At 41.1% G+C, this 17,188-nt stretch overlaps 1 protein-coding gene across 8 annotated transcripts in view; it reads right to left on the bottom strand.

The window, feature by feature from the left end:
- The window catches only part of EXOC4 (exocyst complex component 4), a 542,063-nt gene that overhangs the window by 415,710 nt on the left and 109,165 nt on the right, over window positions 1–17,188 (bottom strand). For all 8 annotated transcript variants that reach the window (XM_067534924.1, XM_067534925.1, XM_067534927.1 and 5 more), the window contains exon 8: window positions 1,856–2,001. In XM_067534924.1, the coding sequence (XP_067391025.1) occupies window positions 1,856–2,001 (146 nt within the window). The remainder of the gene's footprint in view (window positions 1–1,855; window positions 2,002–17,188) is intronic.

Here is a 17,188-nt window from a genome sequence, read left to right as displayed (position 1 = left end):
CTCCTCGCTCCTCAGACTGAGAGGGGCTGAGAACACTGCAGAAATTGCATGCTAAGCAATGGAGAAAGCAGATCAGCCTGTGGTCTCCGAAGCACATCTGCAAGTCAGTTCAGCAATGGAGTGAAATCCTAAGGGGAGTTCTGGCAACCACTTTAGGCTAAAGTGCAGACTCACGGGAGTAGACAGAGAATCTGGGGAGAGGGAAATGGTGGGGATGCAGATCTAAAGCCACCCACTCGATCAGTCATGGCTGGCCCAGATGTTCAGAGAACCCTCTGGAAAAAGTGAAAGCCTCTGATACCAGGGGATTATGTCTGGTGACCTGAATGCTCTCGGAGGCCAGGATCATCTTTTCACTGTGTGCATTGTGCCTTGCAGAACGGAGCCCTAATTTCTCAATGGCCCTTTAGGCCCCACCAAAACACAAACAATAAAGACTTATAGCAGCCTGCCAGAGCCCGCTATAGTTAAGGGTTCGATACCATAATAATAATTATTTGTGTTAGTGGTTTGAGAAAAAGAATGAGGAAGCCACTGGCTGGTTCTTAATGACTAAAGAAAGCAGGAGAAGCTTAGGGAGAGCTATGAGGAGGCCCCAGCGCCCAGTGCCACCCTCCCCCCCCCCAATCCCCATCCCCTCCCCCAACCCAACCAGCTGCTTCAGCAGGGCACAAGAGTGTTAATGCAGGACACATCTTCTCCCAAGCCGTCCCTCGGACAGAGTTAGTGCAAGCCATCCAGGGATGCCAAGGTTGTACATTCTCCCCACTTTCACATGGACAGCCAAGCAAGCCAGGAGGGTCCCATCCCCAACTCCAGCACTGCACAGAGGTAACACACAGCAGGCCTACGCTCACATTCATTGCCTTCCTGTTTCCTCAGAGCATCTAATTCAATGGATTTGTTAAACTTCGACTCCATATTTTCCTTCTCTGCTACTGGTCAATGTTCCTCCTTTCTGCCTGAAGCTTCTCCTCATTATTATTATGTATCTGTACCACAAGAGCGCCCAAAGGCCCCAGCTGAGATCGGGTTTCATTTGTGTTAAGCCCTGTTCAAACACGTAACGGAAGACAGACCAGACCCCTCAGGGCTTACACTCTAAATAGACAAGGCAGACAAAGGCGGAGAGAAAAGAAGTATTAAGATGCCCATTTTACAGAGAGGCACAGAGAAGTTAGAGACTAGAGCAGGAAACCGGTGGTGGCGCTGGGAATCAAACACAAGTCCCCTCCTGACCCAGAGCCTTAACAACAAAGCCAGTCTCCGGTCCTATCTGCTTTACTCTCAGCCCCCACCAACCTCCCTCTCCCTGGAAGTCTAATTGCTTCCCCATTCTAATTTTCTTCCTCTCTCACTTCCAACTCCCACCCCACCTCACTCTTATTCCCACATTCCCCCCACATCCGCTTCCTTCTATGCCACACTTTCAACTCCAGTTTCTCTCCAAAATTTTCTTTAAAAAAGTTATGTGATTAACTGCCTAGTCTTTACACGACGATCTTGTTTGTCCTGCTCCCTTCTTCCCTATGCAGCCCTTTGATTTCTGTCCTCCCTGGTGTGCTTTTGTCTTTACTTTGACTATAACCCTATCAGGGCAGCTATGACATCTTACAACATATTGTACAGCACCTAGCACAATGGGGCCTAGTGAAGCCTTTGGACACTACTGTAATATAAGCAGCGAAGAAGAATTGGTGTACGGCTCCTAGATGACAGATGAGCTCCAGCTTTGGTAGTTTATTTCCATCTGAAGTGCCTGAAAACATTATTAACTGCTAGAAATGCACAATACTTGATGCTCCAGAGACAAACTCAATGCCAGGTACTGTCCTGGCATCATAATAGCACTTACTTGAACAGAGGGTTTTTAGGTCTTTGAGGTTTCTTCTTTGCAAAGAAAGCAGCAAATTCTCTCCCAGAGCTGGCATAGCTAAGCTGGGCTGACGGTTCTGAGGCAGTGCGAGTGTTCTTCATATCCAAGTATTCTGTTAGCAGCATCTGGGAGCAGGGAGCAGAGGAATGCAACGTTTGAAATAGAACAGCAATGCAAGTGTTACTCACAAATTCTAAGTGTCTTAATGGGACACTGCTAAACTAAAAATGACAATTGGTAAAATGTTTAAAAGTGCCTAAGTGACTTACAAGCCTAAATCCCATTGATTTTCAATTAATCTTAGCTCCTAAATCACTCACCCAATTTAAGAGCACCATAAAAGCACTGTCTACACTCCAGGAATTTTGCAAAAATTTTCAGCTGCTGTCAACACTGGTACAACTCCACTGACATTAGTAACATTGAGAACCCTAGTGTAGCTTGGCAGCTGGTATTTACAGACCTATCATTACCAAGGTTATGTGTCACAGTGCTTAAAACACTAGCAGCAGCCTGTCTAGACAAGGCCCCCAAACACTGCTGACACCTATGAAGCAGAACTGGTTCAGCAATGGGGGGAGGAGGGGATGACATAAAATTTCATAGCATAGACATGACTTTAAATTATTTAATGAAGGAATTAGACACTTCATTCCCCTTCTGTTTATTATTTCCAATGTTTGGTTCTACTGCACTAGCCTAGCACTGCTGCTGTTTGAATTTTCTGTACTGTATAGATATCCACACTACCCCACCCAAAAAACAAAAAAAAAACCAATTCTGCTGAAATATAGTGCATGATTACATTATTTTTCAGATTAGGTTTTGTTTATTTTTAAAAAACAGACACGTTTCTCTGTTTTAAAAACTACATTTGGGGCATATACTATATAACCATATCCCTTTAAATGTATGTACCACCCATCTGGAATATATAAATGGATGTATTTAACGGGAGAGATTAAAAAGTTGCTGTTAATTCATACAGTTGAATCACCACCTGAATTCAAGCTGATTACAGGGAAGCCTTATGGTCTAGTAGACTGAGCACAAGTCTATGTACTTAGACACTACAGGATGGGCACAAATACAAGAGGAGAGTGAGCACACAGACATGTCTAGTAGCCAAGAAACTCTGAATTCTCAACCAGGCTATGCCACTTATTTGATGAGAAGCCTCAGGCTTTCCCAGCAGAGCTTGTAAAGTGCTTGAATTAGAGAAAGAGAAAGGATGGTTCAGTGGTTAGTACACATCTCTGGAACATGAGAGACATGGATTGTTTCATACAGCTTAAAATGAGGGTCCTGTTTTTGAAAAGCATGGCATTGCAGGGTCCCATAATTGTCTCTCAGTGATTACCAGACCAAATGTGCTTCCTTTACAAATAAAAATATGATTTCCCCTCCCTGGCTGCCTGTCTTGCACACTTAATTTCAGATCTCTGAGTCAAACTGACTCTTCTTCTAGCCCATCATCATCAGTGATGGAAGTTCTGCAGGGCAAATAACACCCTCAGTGAAATCTGTGCAATCACAACACCTTCGATGGAGCAGCAAAGATCTAACTGATTGGAACCAATATTTAGTAAATAATTCTGTTCATTATGCAGAAGCAGGATTACACTCCAGCTCATTCACTTTTAGCTGCGTTGGTTCTGGAGGGATGAAGGAAGCTAGCATAGCTTAAAAAAGAAAAACCTTACTTTTGTCAATAAATTAAACTCCCTGAATATACTCAGGAAGCTTACAGCATTTTGGAGCTATTGGTAACACATTCCACTCTATTATGAGCCAGCCAAACCCAATCAAAGTGTGTGGAGTGTAATGAGAGGAACACATGAGTACTGTGCTGTCTGTGTTTAACCCAATTACTAAGAAATAATATCTAGGCAAACGATATCACGCCACTAATTAGAAACAATTGAGAATTGCTCTAAAATGATACAACACAATTAAATAAAGGTAACGATTTCAATTCCTAAAACATCTCAATTAAAACTTCACCTGAGAAAAGGCTTTTAAATATAATCATGATTCTTGCGATATAAAAACTAATCACTACACTAAGGCTTTTGTGGGGTTTCTTTTTTCACAGTAATGTAACAATTCTGCTCCTTAGTCTCTGGTTACATGTTTGCTTTGCTTACTTGAATCCATAAACATTAAAAAAAAAAAAAAAAAAAAAAAAATCTTTTTCCAGGGGGGAAAAAAAGGGCTTGGCAATTTTGCTCTTCTTTTGTGGATAGAATGTACTCCTAATGGGCCCCATGACCTTGAAACTATCCGAAATCTAGAGCTACCATGAGTAGGACATCTAAAGTGCATAATGCAGTATTTTACCCAAGGATTACAACATGTCAGCAAAGAGTTAAACTAGAACCATGAAGAACTAGTTTTGCTACAAGAAGAACATCAGACAAACACCAAAGGGTACGACAATATGGTTACACATTTATAGGAGGGGTTTGAAGACAACCACAAACCATATAACATGGGTGGTTGTGATGCCACCAGAACCTAGAGATAGGTAAAAGGAACTTTTTATGTACATGACTGCTTCTTTGGTTTTTGGTTAATCCAATGGAGGAAAAGTGCTGGCTCTCCCTATGTATGGATACTGAATAACAGATAAATTATACCAATAAGCACATAGGAGAAACCACACTGGATCAGACTAATGCTCCAAGTGGTCAAGTAGTGTCTCCAGCAGTGAGACCAAGTTCTTAAGAGAAAAGGAACTATCTACAAATGCAACTGACCAACCGTAATGCACAGCAAAACAGGGGAAATTACTTCCTCTTCCCAGCAGGGGATCAGCTGAAGCCCTTGTAATTTTTAACAAAGCAGATGTTATTTACATGTATGTAAATGTCTCCTTTTTTAAATCTGACTTCGTTTTTTGCCTCAACAGCACCCTGCACTATTAGCTCCAGAGGCCAATTGTACATTACATACTTCCCAGCTTGTCTGCACCAGCTGAACATCTTCTGCTCCTCTTCCACCCCAATGTCTCCAACTGTTCTGCCCCCGCAATCCTCACAACACAAGGCCTTAATAAATCCCATATTTCAGTGTCAAACATTATTAGCCTGGGCATGTACTTATCATAAATGCCACAGTCAGCTTAAACTTCAAAATCAATAAAACCACATTCTTCTGCCTACCAAAGTGAATAGGAGTTTCACCACAGGGATGAAGTAAGGATTTCAATATTTGGTCCTATAACATTTGATTTGTAGTTGCTAAGCCATCAATCAAAAACCTTGTTAGACATTAATCACATGCACATATAGCAAGATTTATGAGTGGCTATAAAGTTTGCAACATCCCATCCATCTATTAAAAGCACATTTGACTTCCTGCTCAACAACAGTTGAATTCTACGATGCATGTATTACACTCACATCAATGTCAAACAAACAAATCTGCACAAGAAGGGAGAGAAAAAGCAGTCCGTGCGCTAACTGATCTACCGTAGAGATATTTTGCAGCTTTGGAAAAGACGATTTATACAAACTAAATAATATTTTAAAAATACAGAAATGTTTACAATTTGGGGATTTATTTAACCCTCCCAAAATGAATATGGTCACATCACCTTATACAATTCACCACTGATCTTTGAACAGCTCTCCACATATTATGTGTTTGAACTAAACTGTGATCTTCTTGTGACAAGAACCATACTTGGAGACATTACTTGTCTGTATATCCAACATGTGCTGAACACATTGTTGGCACTTACTGTATTGTGCAGTGGAAGGGCAGTCTCATGGATTAATGCACAGGACTGGGATTCAGGAGACCCCGATTTTATTTTTGGCTCTGCCACAGATTTTTCTTAAAAACATGCAAGTCACTTCACCTCTCTGCGCTGTACTTTCCTCATATGTAAAAACAGTGGTAAATAATACTTTCCAATCCCAAAGGGTGCTGCAAAACTAAATTTATGAATTACTACTACTACGATCAGTTTTTGAAATATCCAGTATTCTGGGCACCTATCTCATGAATTAAAAATCACAGCATAAACAAAAGGACTGCCCATGATAAGATACATCTCCAACTATACCCTCCTCCACACACTTAAAAAGGGGGAAAAGATGAGCTGTGCAATGCGCCCAGAAGAATAACAAACTAGGTACCGGCAGACAAAATGAGGGAGTGAGTTCCAAAATAGAGCAGCCAGCAGCTCTCTCTCATTTATATTGAGTGCGCTCCAGCTGAGGCTTTACTGCTGATTTCACAAGGACAAAGTGATCTCTCAGGTAACCAGGTCCCAAACCATTTAGGGTTTTATAGGTTAAAACCAACACTTTGAATTCTACCCAGAAGCGTATCAGACGCCAGTGTAGATCATGGAGCCCTGTCTGTGTAGTAGAAAGTGAGAGCCTGAGACATGAGGCCTTGTATAACTGGTCTGGTATGAAGTCTGAGTTAAAGAAGTTGGGCCCCGCCGTTATAAAGCAAAGCAAAGTTAGCAGAAGTCAGTCTGTGAGCCTAGTTATAAATTCACAGAATCTGGCAAGACCAGGATAGGTATCACAAAAACACACATTCCTAAAGACGCGGTAGGCACAGGACACTCACTCAAAAACATTCCAGAAAGGTGATACCAGAACATCCCAATACCAGGAATGGTACAAGTACACTCCCCAAAGACAACAAGGACATGCTGACCCATCCTTAAGATAAGGTCAGGATGACACTATGATGGATAGAGATGTTTTGATCAAATCAACATGCACAAGAAAAAGGGTGGTGTCTAACCATGATAGAGGGGCAATACGGAACTTATTTGTATCGGTGTATAAAAGAGGGTCTCAAAGGGAATATCTTTGTCCAGCCCAGTGGGGAATGGAGAGTCCCACCATTCACTAAGCCATGTTCACTGTCATGGACATACATGTATTAAGTTTTTTATAGCACGTATAAAGTGCTTTTTACCGTGCTTCATTGAAAGTAAACCTGGCTGCGTGCCTTTGCTACTGAATCCACCTTATATTAGCTCCATCTAGGTCGTTATTTCCCTAGTTTGCTTATGAGGTCATGCAGGACAGTATCAAAAGCCTTACTTAAATAAGATATATCACATCTGCCGCTTCTTCCCCCCCATTCACAAGGTTTGTTATCCTGTCAAAAAAGCTATTACGTTGGTTTAACATCATTTGTTCTTGACAAATCCATGTTGACTGTTACTTATTACCTTAACCTGCAACTAAAGTAACCTTTATGTAAAAGGTGTCATCTAAAATACAATAGAAAGCTAATAAACTGATCATTAATATTATTGTGTAGTGTATACACAGAAGACAAATTCAAAATTACATACACATAGTACTTATGTGTCTGTCAGCCGGGGCTAAAGTTACTCCACGCTAAACAAAGGAATGTGGTTCTGCCACCTGGAAGGCATCTCCAGGATACATTAAAGGCAATGGGAATGCAAATTATACAGAAGATAAATAGAGTCAGCAAGACAACACTGGGAGGAGACTGCAGGAAAGAGATCAATGTGCATGTTAGCAAACATCAGTGGGGGGACAAAACAGCATAGAACTTCCCTCACCAGGAAACTCCATGCACTCTTCCTCACCATTGGAATCAAATTTACTTTGGGGAGTTACCTTCAGGAGAATCTATTTCAAAGGTTCACTGGATTATAAAGAGAGGGGCAGAGAACCCCAAGTTATCTTTCACCTAAGACAACAAAGGAACTGAGTTCATTGCACTTTGTGGGAGATTCTGACCAGAGAGACTGATCAGTCATCTGGCCGTTTTGTTTTGTTAAGTCTTAGCCTCTAGAAAGTGTTTCACTTTTATCTGCTTGTAACCATTTCTAACTCTGATCTTTATATTAGAACTCATTTAGAATCCTATCTCCTTTTATTAATAAACTTGTTTTACTTTTAATCTAAACCAATCCAGAGCTTTGTTTGTTTTAAAGTGAACGTTCACTCCAGTTAATGTGGCAAGGTGTCAGATATTGTATTTTTAAAGGGAAAAAAACTTTAAAGTTCTCCCAATAGCCCACGAGAGAGCTGGACATTGCAGAACACACAAGTTTGGGGACATTAAGGACTGGGAGAGTGCTGGGATCATCTTGCAGGTGTAGCTTGGAGGTAAGAAGCAGGCTGCTAGAATCAGAATTGCTGAGTCAGAGCTATTTAACCCACAGATACTCAGTGCAGGTCTATCTGGTGTCTGGGAGCATCCAGACAAGAGAACCACAGCAGCAGAGTCTTTTGAAGCACTTTGGGTTATTGGCAATTGACACAAACTCTCACTGGTCTGGATTGCAGCCCAGAACGTGACAGTAAAGTTCCACTGCACTGGATGAAACTACTCTGATTTACATGTTCTGATTATCTGGCCCTGTGTTTTGAAGAAATTGTTACAGTGTTAAAATGGAAGAACAAGTGATGGAATTCTCCTCTTCACAACCCTGTGAAGATCTCCAGCACCACACCACTTGGGGTTGGCATTAGGAACAAGATTTGCTCCCAACTTATCATTGCCTTTCAACATGACAGATGGCACCAAACCATTTGGGTTATTTATTATAGCAGCCAGTACTTATACATTGCTAACTTCATTTTGTGTAGAATCTTTCATACCAGATGTCTGAAAATGTTTTGGAGAGTTAAATTTTAATTCCAGAATTAATGAGAGAGAAAGAGAAACTGAGGCTACGAGCAAAGAGGAAGCAAAGTTTTCTAATGAGATTTGCAATTAGTGAAGGTCAGTGGAGAGCACTTTCTAGATGCCAGAGTTTGCAGAGGGAGCCCTGGCACACACAGATGCAAAACTGCATGGTACAGGTGAAAGCAAAGCAAAAGGAGGAGACTGGAGAGGATTCGTTGTCTGTGAAGGATGCTGAAGCAAGTCCATGGAGAGTTTAACAACAAGGATAAGACAAAATGGATCCTCAAGTGAATGGGGTGTTTTAGTATGGTGTGTTAGGCCCATCTTTGTGAATGCAGGAACATGAGCAGCAGCATTCTTCACACATTGAAAGTTGGTACTTGGTGAGGCCCTCAAGAGGGGAATAGCCAAGGCGAGGTGAGATGAAAGCCAGAATGAGGATTTTGGTGGGAGATGTTCTGAGCCAGTAGCACATACAGCCATGCGTTAATTATCTGCATGAAACCTGTATTACCTGCACTTCAGTAATCAAACACCACTGTCACCCATAAACCCTGGAAAGTGTCAAAAGAAAACTCTTCAGTGTGTTTTAAAACCCAGCTTTATGCACAAACTTTACTGGGTGAAGAATTCAACAGAAGAGAGCTGAGACAAACAGAAATACATAGGATGAGGCAAGCACAGTAAGTCCAAGAGAGAATAAACACAGTTTGTAAGGTGCAATGAAGACTGTTTAGTGCAATACATCCTGCTCCAGTGTAATCCTCATGCTCCCCATAAACTGAACTAGAACATGATGATAAAAACCCCTCAATTTTCTCAATGCACTACCTAGGTCTATCATCATATTAGGACTAAACAATTTTTTAAAAATAAACAAAAGCAAAACCATTCAGGTAACAGAATGGTTGCAAAATCTACTGTATTCATTCATTATCAATGCCAGTTGTTAAACTAGCACAGGCATTAGTGTAGACCTGTGAACGTTTCGGTATCTCAGTGAAGAGTGGGGGAATAAACCCCAAAACTATTTTAAACTCAACTCTTTAAAGGCAATTTTATGAGGTACTGAATCATGTGCCTGCTTAGACAACTTTGGAAGGTTTGAAGTTGGAATCTTTTTATTTCAAAAGTCTGCTGTTGCTGCAAGTTGTTTCTGCATCTCCCAAGAATATGTGTCTGGATCTTTTCATACACACATCACAAAGAACCACATTTGGCTTTACTGTACTTTGTGAAGAGATGTACTGTGTATCTCAGAATATTTTACAAAGTAAGGAAGTTCCGTACATATTAGCAGAGCAAAAGGAGAAGCCTTTAGACTAGTGATACTCAGACCTCAGTGGTTCAGGAGCCAAACTAGCGATCAACATTACTCAAAAGAGCCACAGTAGTGTGAATTCACTGCTTTATTTACATATATTATACATATATATAATTCTCACAACAACATGACTGACCATGTATTCTACAATTGATTAATAACATAGTAAAAACATCCTCACTGGTTAATAACTTAGATTGGTTAATAAATAAATCACAAAGGGTTTTAATATCCTGTGTAAGGATAGGATTATGTCCTGGAGTTCATGAAATCTGTGACTTCCTGCAACCTCCATGACATTTTCTGCTTCAGCTGTGGGGGGAGGTGGGCAAGAGTGTCAGCCAGCAGCTCCCTTAACCCATAGACAGGGGGAAGGGGAGACCCAGAGCTCAGAGTTGCAGCCAGTAGCGGGGACCCCTGGGGGATCCCTGGAGTTCCCTGCTGCTGCAGAGGGTGGGGGGTCCCCGGAGCTTCCAGCTGTTGGTAGTGGCCCCTGCTGTTTCTGGGGGGCCCCGGAACTTCCAGCCTTGGCCCCCAGCCTCTGCAGGCAGCGGGAGGGACCCTGGCCCTGCTGCTCCCATCCCACCCCCTCTACGCTCAGTCAGCTTCATTTTTCATAGATAGTTATTTTTAGTATAAATCAGGGAGAGATCATGGCTTCCATGAATTCTTGCCTGTGATCTCTCTCCTGACTTCTTACTAAAAATAACCATGACAAAACCTGAATCATGTGCTGGTAAGAATCCCAGGAGACACTTTAAAAAGCCACTTCCAGCCTCCAAGCCTCAGTCTAAGTTACACTGCTTTAGACACTCAACAGGACATGTGTTCACTCCTACTCTTTTCAGGAAGAACCACTGGAGCTCAACCTTCAACCAAGAAAGGAACTCTGGCTCAAACAAACAAATACACACCACACTATGGAACAATTTACATATTGAATGTCCTGTACAATCTTTAGCTAATTAATCATCAACAACCTGGTGAGGGATCATTTAATTTTATAGATTCAGGTAAACTCCTGTCCCCTTTGAAAGCAGTGGCCACAGGGTCAGGATTTCCCTCTCGGACTCTCCCTGTCCTTGAGTGCTGCAAGGGGAGTGTGACAGCGCCTGTGTTCTACTGCTAACAGAGAGGCTCAAGACAAGAGACCCGTGCGCCTCACCTTTTTGCACCTGTGAAGTGTTAGCTATTAGAGTTTTCATCTTAACCTTTCTCTGTAACACCCAAGATAAGCAGAGTCAAAGGGTGAGCTGCTGAGAGCCAGCGCACCAGATTAGCGTGGTGAATCAGCTTCTGGAAGTTGTTAGCCAAAAGGAATAATAGCAGGAGCTGCACACAGAAATGAACAGGGTGGCCTCTTTCCCGAGTCCTGGCTGAGTAGTTCTACAACAGTGAAGTTACATTTTTAATATGCACTTGATTAACAAGAGCACATGGTAGATTACTTCAGGCACTACCATTTCACTTCACAGTACACATGATGCAGCAGGCTCCTTAGATGCCCTCACTGAAATGTGGAGATTGGTTTTTCTCCTAGCAGGGCCACACATGCATGCACGTGCATGTGTCTCTCCTGTCTGCCTCTCCTTGCTCCCTCTTTTTTCCCCTGCAGCTCCCAGTTGCTTTCATGGAAAATTAAAAAACTGAGTGATGGCGAATTCCTTTAAACTGCCAATAGTGCATTTGAAAATTGGAATAGAATACAAATAGAATGAGTTTAACTTTCCCCACACATTAGTTGGTCTTTAAATAAAAATTATTCTAATAGAAATTATCCCATATTATAGGCTGCTTTTTGCCACCACGGTCAGAAGCTTAACAGGAAACAAAAAGTAGAATCAATCAGGGATATTCATTTTCTTGAGACATAAGCAAAACTTTGCAGAGTAAATTTTCATAGCAACGCATGGGGTTTCAGCTGTGCAACTCCAACTCAAGTCAATGGGAATCACACAGTTAGAAAACTGTGCACTGCTTTGAAAATTATCCCTCGTTGTTAATACTGAGGGCAGGGGAAGAACTCATCCATCTTTTCTGGCAAGTAAATTAGCATATGGCTAGTAACTTACCTGTAATTCTTCTGATTGCTTAATGGCTACATTCAATTCAGCCACTCAATCCTTAATCTCTCTGTTGGGGCTGGTGACGATTTGGATAATATATACAGCCCACTAACATATATACAGCAGGAATGCAGATGACTAACCCCATACGTCCACAAAAAGTGCAAAAAGCAATGGGCTTCTCCAGAGAGGTACAAAAGCAGGAGGTCATTAAGTATTGTGTAAACAAGTATATTTGTAATGAGTTTTAAACATGTTGCCTTTCAAGTTGACTGAACTCCCCCTTATTCACACAGTATAAAAAAAGAGAACAGGTGCACAATGGGTCTGGACAGGCAACTGAGTGTAGAATTTGGCCTTGTGATTATCATTAGTTAACATTTCTTTCAATATATGTGAGCCAAAAATAGGGTGACCCGATAGTAAGTATGAAAAATCGGGATACTTTTTTCCTGAGGGGCAGGGGTGGGGGAAGTATATATATATACACATCTATACGACAAAACCCCTAATATTGGGACATCTGGTTACCCTAGCCAAAATAGACTCCAGCCAAGTCTTCTAAAGCTGCACTGGTTTTACAGTGTTTATACGAGTAAAAACCAGTCAGCGATGCATATTTGGTCAACTGAAGGCAGCTCATACATCATTTAATGCATAGGGAACCTGATCTGTTGAGTCTGGTTGTAATATTTTCCATACAGCCAATTTTCAGAGTGAAACTAATTTAATGAAATGCACAACTATAGTATGAACAATAAAATGAACAGTGCTACAGCTCAACCCCAGAACTATGAGAACTGCTTTACTATCCAGACACCAGTACATACAATACAGCAGCAGCAAAGGGAAGGCGACAGCATGCTGCTAAAATACCAACCATGTTAACTCATGGGTAATATAGTACACTTCATGTATTTCATGTTTTCAGCTAATTGCTTAAGACATCCTGCTACAGTGGAGACAGTAACAATAGTATGCCCTCAGTCTTCATTAAATGTCAGCTTTTAATAACAGACTCCAAAAGGGGCTTAATTGCATTTACTCCCAGCACCTGAACTTTAAAAGTTGTTAATCAGATTTCTATGTAAATGGAATGACGATTAAAGGTTAAGTACAGGTTTCTGAAATTTCAGAAGTAGAAGACGTATTGCCCTTAACTGGAAAAAGAAACTATCAGACCTGACAGGAACTAAACATCTTAATTAAATGTGAGAAGTACAGTACTTATTTCTGCATGAAGTTCTATTTTCAAATGTCAAATTTAATCAGGCACTTGACTAAAAATTGTGCAATATTCCTACAGCAAGGGGATGAGGGGGAAGCCTTGGGATTCTTTTCTGTTACCACCTGCATATCCCCAAAACTCCTTTGGTTTCTTCTAAGGATTTGATCGCTGCCAAGTGTCACCGCAGAATGTCTTACACCTCTAGAGGCACACTGATGTTCCAGTTCAGAAATAATATGACAAGATGTTGTCCAACATACCAATGCTTCCCCTGCAAATTCACTACCCCTGTAACGATAGTGTCATGCTGACACAGAAATGTAAGTCCCTCGTAAATCTTACTCACAAGGAGTTTATGCTCCCTGAGCATATAGCTCATGAATTACCATCTGAGTCACAAACACAAAAACTTCTTTTGGGGGTGAACTTAGTACTTCTGAATAGTACTGAAATGGCAGCTTGAAGCCCTGTGTTTAGCCACAGGACAGGTCCACAGGGAGCAAGAAAGCAAACTTCACCCACTGCCCCTGAACTTTAACCTTGAATTAGAGTGGACTACCTTTATCACAGAAGGTAGTTTCGTCTCTGTGACCCTTCACTCTTTGATTCTTTTCTGGTATTGTCCATGATTGATGCAATGTATATACATATATTACAAACTCATTGTTAGACATATATATAGCCTGTTAGCTAACTCAAAGGGCAGAAGTTTATAGATGAAATCCTGGTCTCACTGAAGTCTGTGGGAGTTTTACCACTGATTTCACCTTGTGTAATGAATTAATGCTGAGGCTTATATTAATTGTGTTATCAGTCCACGTACTTTACAGTTAAGTTGCCGGCTGTGTAGCTGCCAGGGCAGGCACATGAGTAACTCATGAGCACGAGCACATTGCCAGAATATTACATACTAAGAAATATCTGAGCGCAAGAGCTCAAGACCCATCTGCAGTGTCACTTCACAATAAATTTTGGCCGCAGACACTGAACAGAACAGAACACCTTCAGCATCAAAAACTAAAGGCCTCTGCCACATGAGCTCTCAGTTACATAGCAGTTCATATTGGCCCTGGGACCAGAGACTAGAGGGAGTTGGCCCATGTATGACACATACAGTACATTTGCTTTATAGTAGAAGTAACTGAACATACATTTTTTTATATATATAATGCATAGGTGTACATGGCATTTTATAAAAATCTAAAAGAACTAAACTCTGCCCCCAAGAGATTAAAATCTGAAATTTAAATCACCAGAGGTAAGTAGTTGTGCCAATGTACCACAATATCCATATTAATATTTCAAACTCTGGGGTTTTATTTAAAGTAAAAAGTCTGATATGCACAAGATGAGGTCACTGATTAATAAACTACTTAACTGTGTTCCTTTTTCATGCATGCCCTATTCTAATTTCAAAAAAATACATTTTCTTCCAATAAACTGTTACATCTGTAGCAGCTGTCAACCCACCATAGCAACGTTGTGTATGACAGAAGAGTAGACTCAAGAGAGAAAACAACTGTAAAGTAACTGCCGCATCAGATATCTTATTTATTATATTTGCAATCAAAATGTAGGTGTAACATCAAGTGGGGGATTAAGCAATAAGGAAGTGGACGAAGTAAGAAAGGACAAAGGTCAGTAATGGCAGACACCAATCTCATTCAGATTAAGACCATTCCACCATCTCCGTTTAGACCAACTACAGCACTTCTTCCTAGTGATCTCAAAATGGCAGGAATGGGAGAAAACTCTGTTCCATCCACCAGCCAGTCACAAAAGAGTGCACTACCAAAGGAAGCACTCACTAAACAGGGACAGGAGTTTGGAGGATGGAAGGGCTTTGAAAAAACAGGAAACTGATTTGTTATTGATAAAGATCATCACTGGTGCTTTATATTACAAGGTTGCTAGACACATCTAACAAGAGAATGGGGAGACCCATTAAAAAAATCCTGGACAGAGTAAATTTATAGGCAATACCTAGCTATGTTTGTCAAAATTAGTTGGAAAAAACAGAGTTCTTGTGATTTTTTCAAAGGCTGCCTCTTTGTAATGAGATGGTATGCCAAAACAGCTCTATTTAACGAGTGCCACACACAAAAAGCCATATTTTCTCTTGATTCATTAGCTAAGGGTTGGTATTTGTAGCTGCATTAACTTAAAGATCTGAACACATCTGGTTATTAAATTGTGGCCCAAAGGTAAAACCCCAAGCAAACAAACAAACAAAAAACCCTCTCAGAAAACAGCCATGCAAAGTTACAAGTGAAAGAGGCTTTGACTATGACCTTACTAATACCAAGAATGGCAGACCTGAGCTTCTGTAGGAACGAGTCTAGTGACCCCAAGAGGCTGATGCGAAGGCACTTTCACCTTCAACACTAATACAGCAGCCACTGTTTCAGACACACTCTACCTATAAAGTCATGAATATTTTTGAACTCGGCAAAACTAAAGGTAATTCTCTCTCAGACTCACAACAAAACGTGGATTTCTAATCTTCCTATTGTTAAATGACCAGAAGTTCAGGATCACTGCAGAGATGTGAGCAGCATTCTGATTTCCCTAGCTTTAGAGACAAAGCTAAGAACCCCACAATTTACCAAAAGGTGCCTCCAAACTAATGCCAGTAAGAAAACTATTCTGAGAAGCTTGCTAGTCTTACAAGGTATTAATAAGACACTAATGCCAGAGGAGGGAGCTCACAGCAAAGAGAAGATTCACATTTTCAGGCTTGGGGGGAAAATAATCAAAGTTTGAAAATCGTTCAAAGCTCGGGGACCAGCCATTTCTTCCTTTTCAAGTACCCTTTAAGCTCTCTATCTCTTCTGTCTTTTATGCTGTACTACGAAAGGTGAAGCAGTGGGCCACCAAAATGCCAATGTTAAGCGGATTATTATGTTTCCAAACAGGCTCCCTTAAATAAATGCTTGAATGTCTTTCTGCAACAGGGAATCCTTCCCTCCCCCTTTCATCAGCTTATCAAATGAAGCAAAACAGTAACACTTGCATCTAATGATACTGGGGACCTTGTAATGGGACTAGGAAAAACACCACGTTAGTTTTAAGAAGGTGTGTGACCTTGAAGAAATTTCTCACTCTGTTCTTTGAACAGATGCACCGAAGACTGAATGGAATTCTCAATTGGGGAGGGAAAGGCATCCATTCCTGGGACAGATTTTCTTTTATCTTGTCAACAGCAGCTAGAAATACTAATTATGTACTAGAATGCACCTAGCAATACATCAGAAGGGGAAGCCTTCTAAAAGGCTCTGTTTTGCAGATCTTTGGTCCGAGAGCAAATCGATAGCAGGCTCTGCTAAGCATCGAATTCCAGACTTAACCATTTGCAAAGGCTGAAGATTGCCATATCTGTACCTCCACCAGCTCTGGAGACAGCTACTTCCCTTTTTAAGACTCCCGGCTCTGCTTCTCTAAAACTCTGACTGGATTCAGCTAGTGACACAAAACACAAACAGCATCAAATCTACATGCAGTGATCTGGCATGGAGTTTGCAATGAGTACGGCAAGTCCAGCTATGTCCAGCCTTTGCCTAAATGCAGTGAGGCAGTGCCATTTATCCATTAGTACACATGCTACCTACCAACAATTTCATGCTAACCAACACCGCTCTGAGGAACACTAACAAATGCCAAATCTGGACTTAAAACTGTGAGGCACTAAACACCACCATCAACTTCCCAATGACTTCATTGGCATGAATCATAGAATTGTAGGACTGGAAAGGACCTCAAGAAGTCATCTAGTCCAGTCCACTGCACTTATGCCAGGACTAAGTATTATCTAGACCATCCCGGACAGGAGTTTGTCTAACCTGCTCTTAAAAATCTCCAACCTGCTCTTAAAAATCTCCAATGATGGAGATTCCACAATCTCCATAGGCAATTTATTCCAGTGCTTAACTATCCTGACAATTGGGAAGTTTTTTCCTAATGTCCAACCTAAACCGCCCTTGCTGCAATTTAAGCCCATTGCTTCTTGTCCCATCCTCAGAGGTTTATGAGAACAACTTTTCTCCCTTCTC

This window comes from Emydura macquarii, unplaced genomic scaffold (assembly GCF_026122565.2).
Source record: "Emydura macquarii macquarii isolate MOO-44397 ecotype Brisbane River unplaced genomic scaffold, CSIRO-AGI_Emac_v2 contig_3470, whole genome shotgun sequence".
NCBI classification, from domain to species: Eukaryota; Metazoa; Chordata; order Testudines; family Chelidae; genus Emydura; species Emydura macquarii.
The sequence above is the reverse complement of the archived record's forward strand: the minus strand, read 5'-3'. Positions and strand labels throughout refer to the sequence as shown.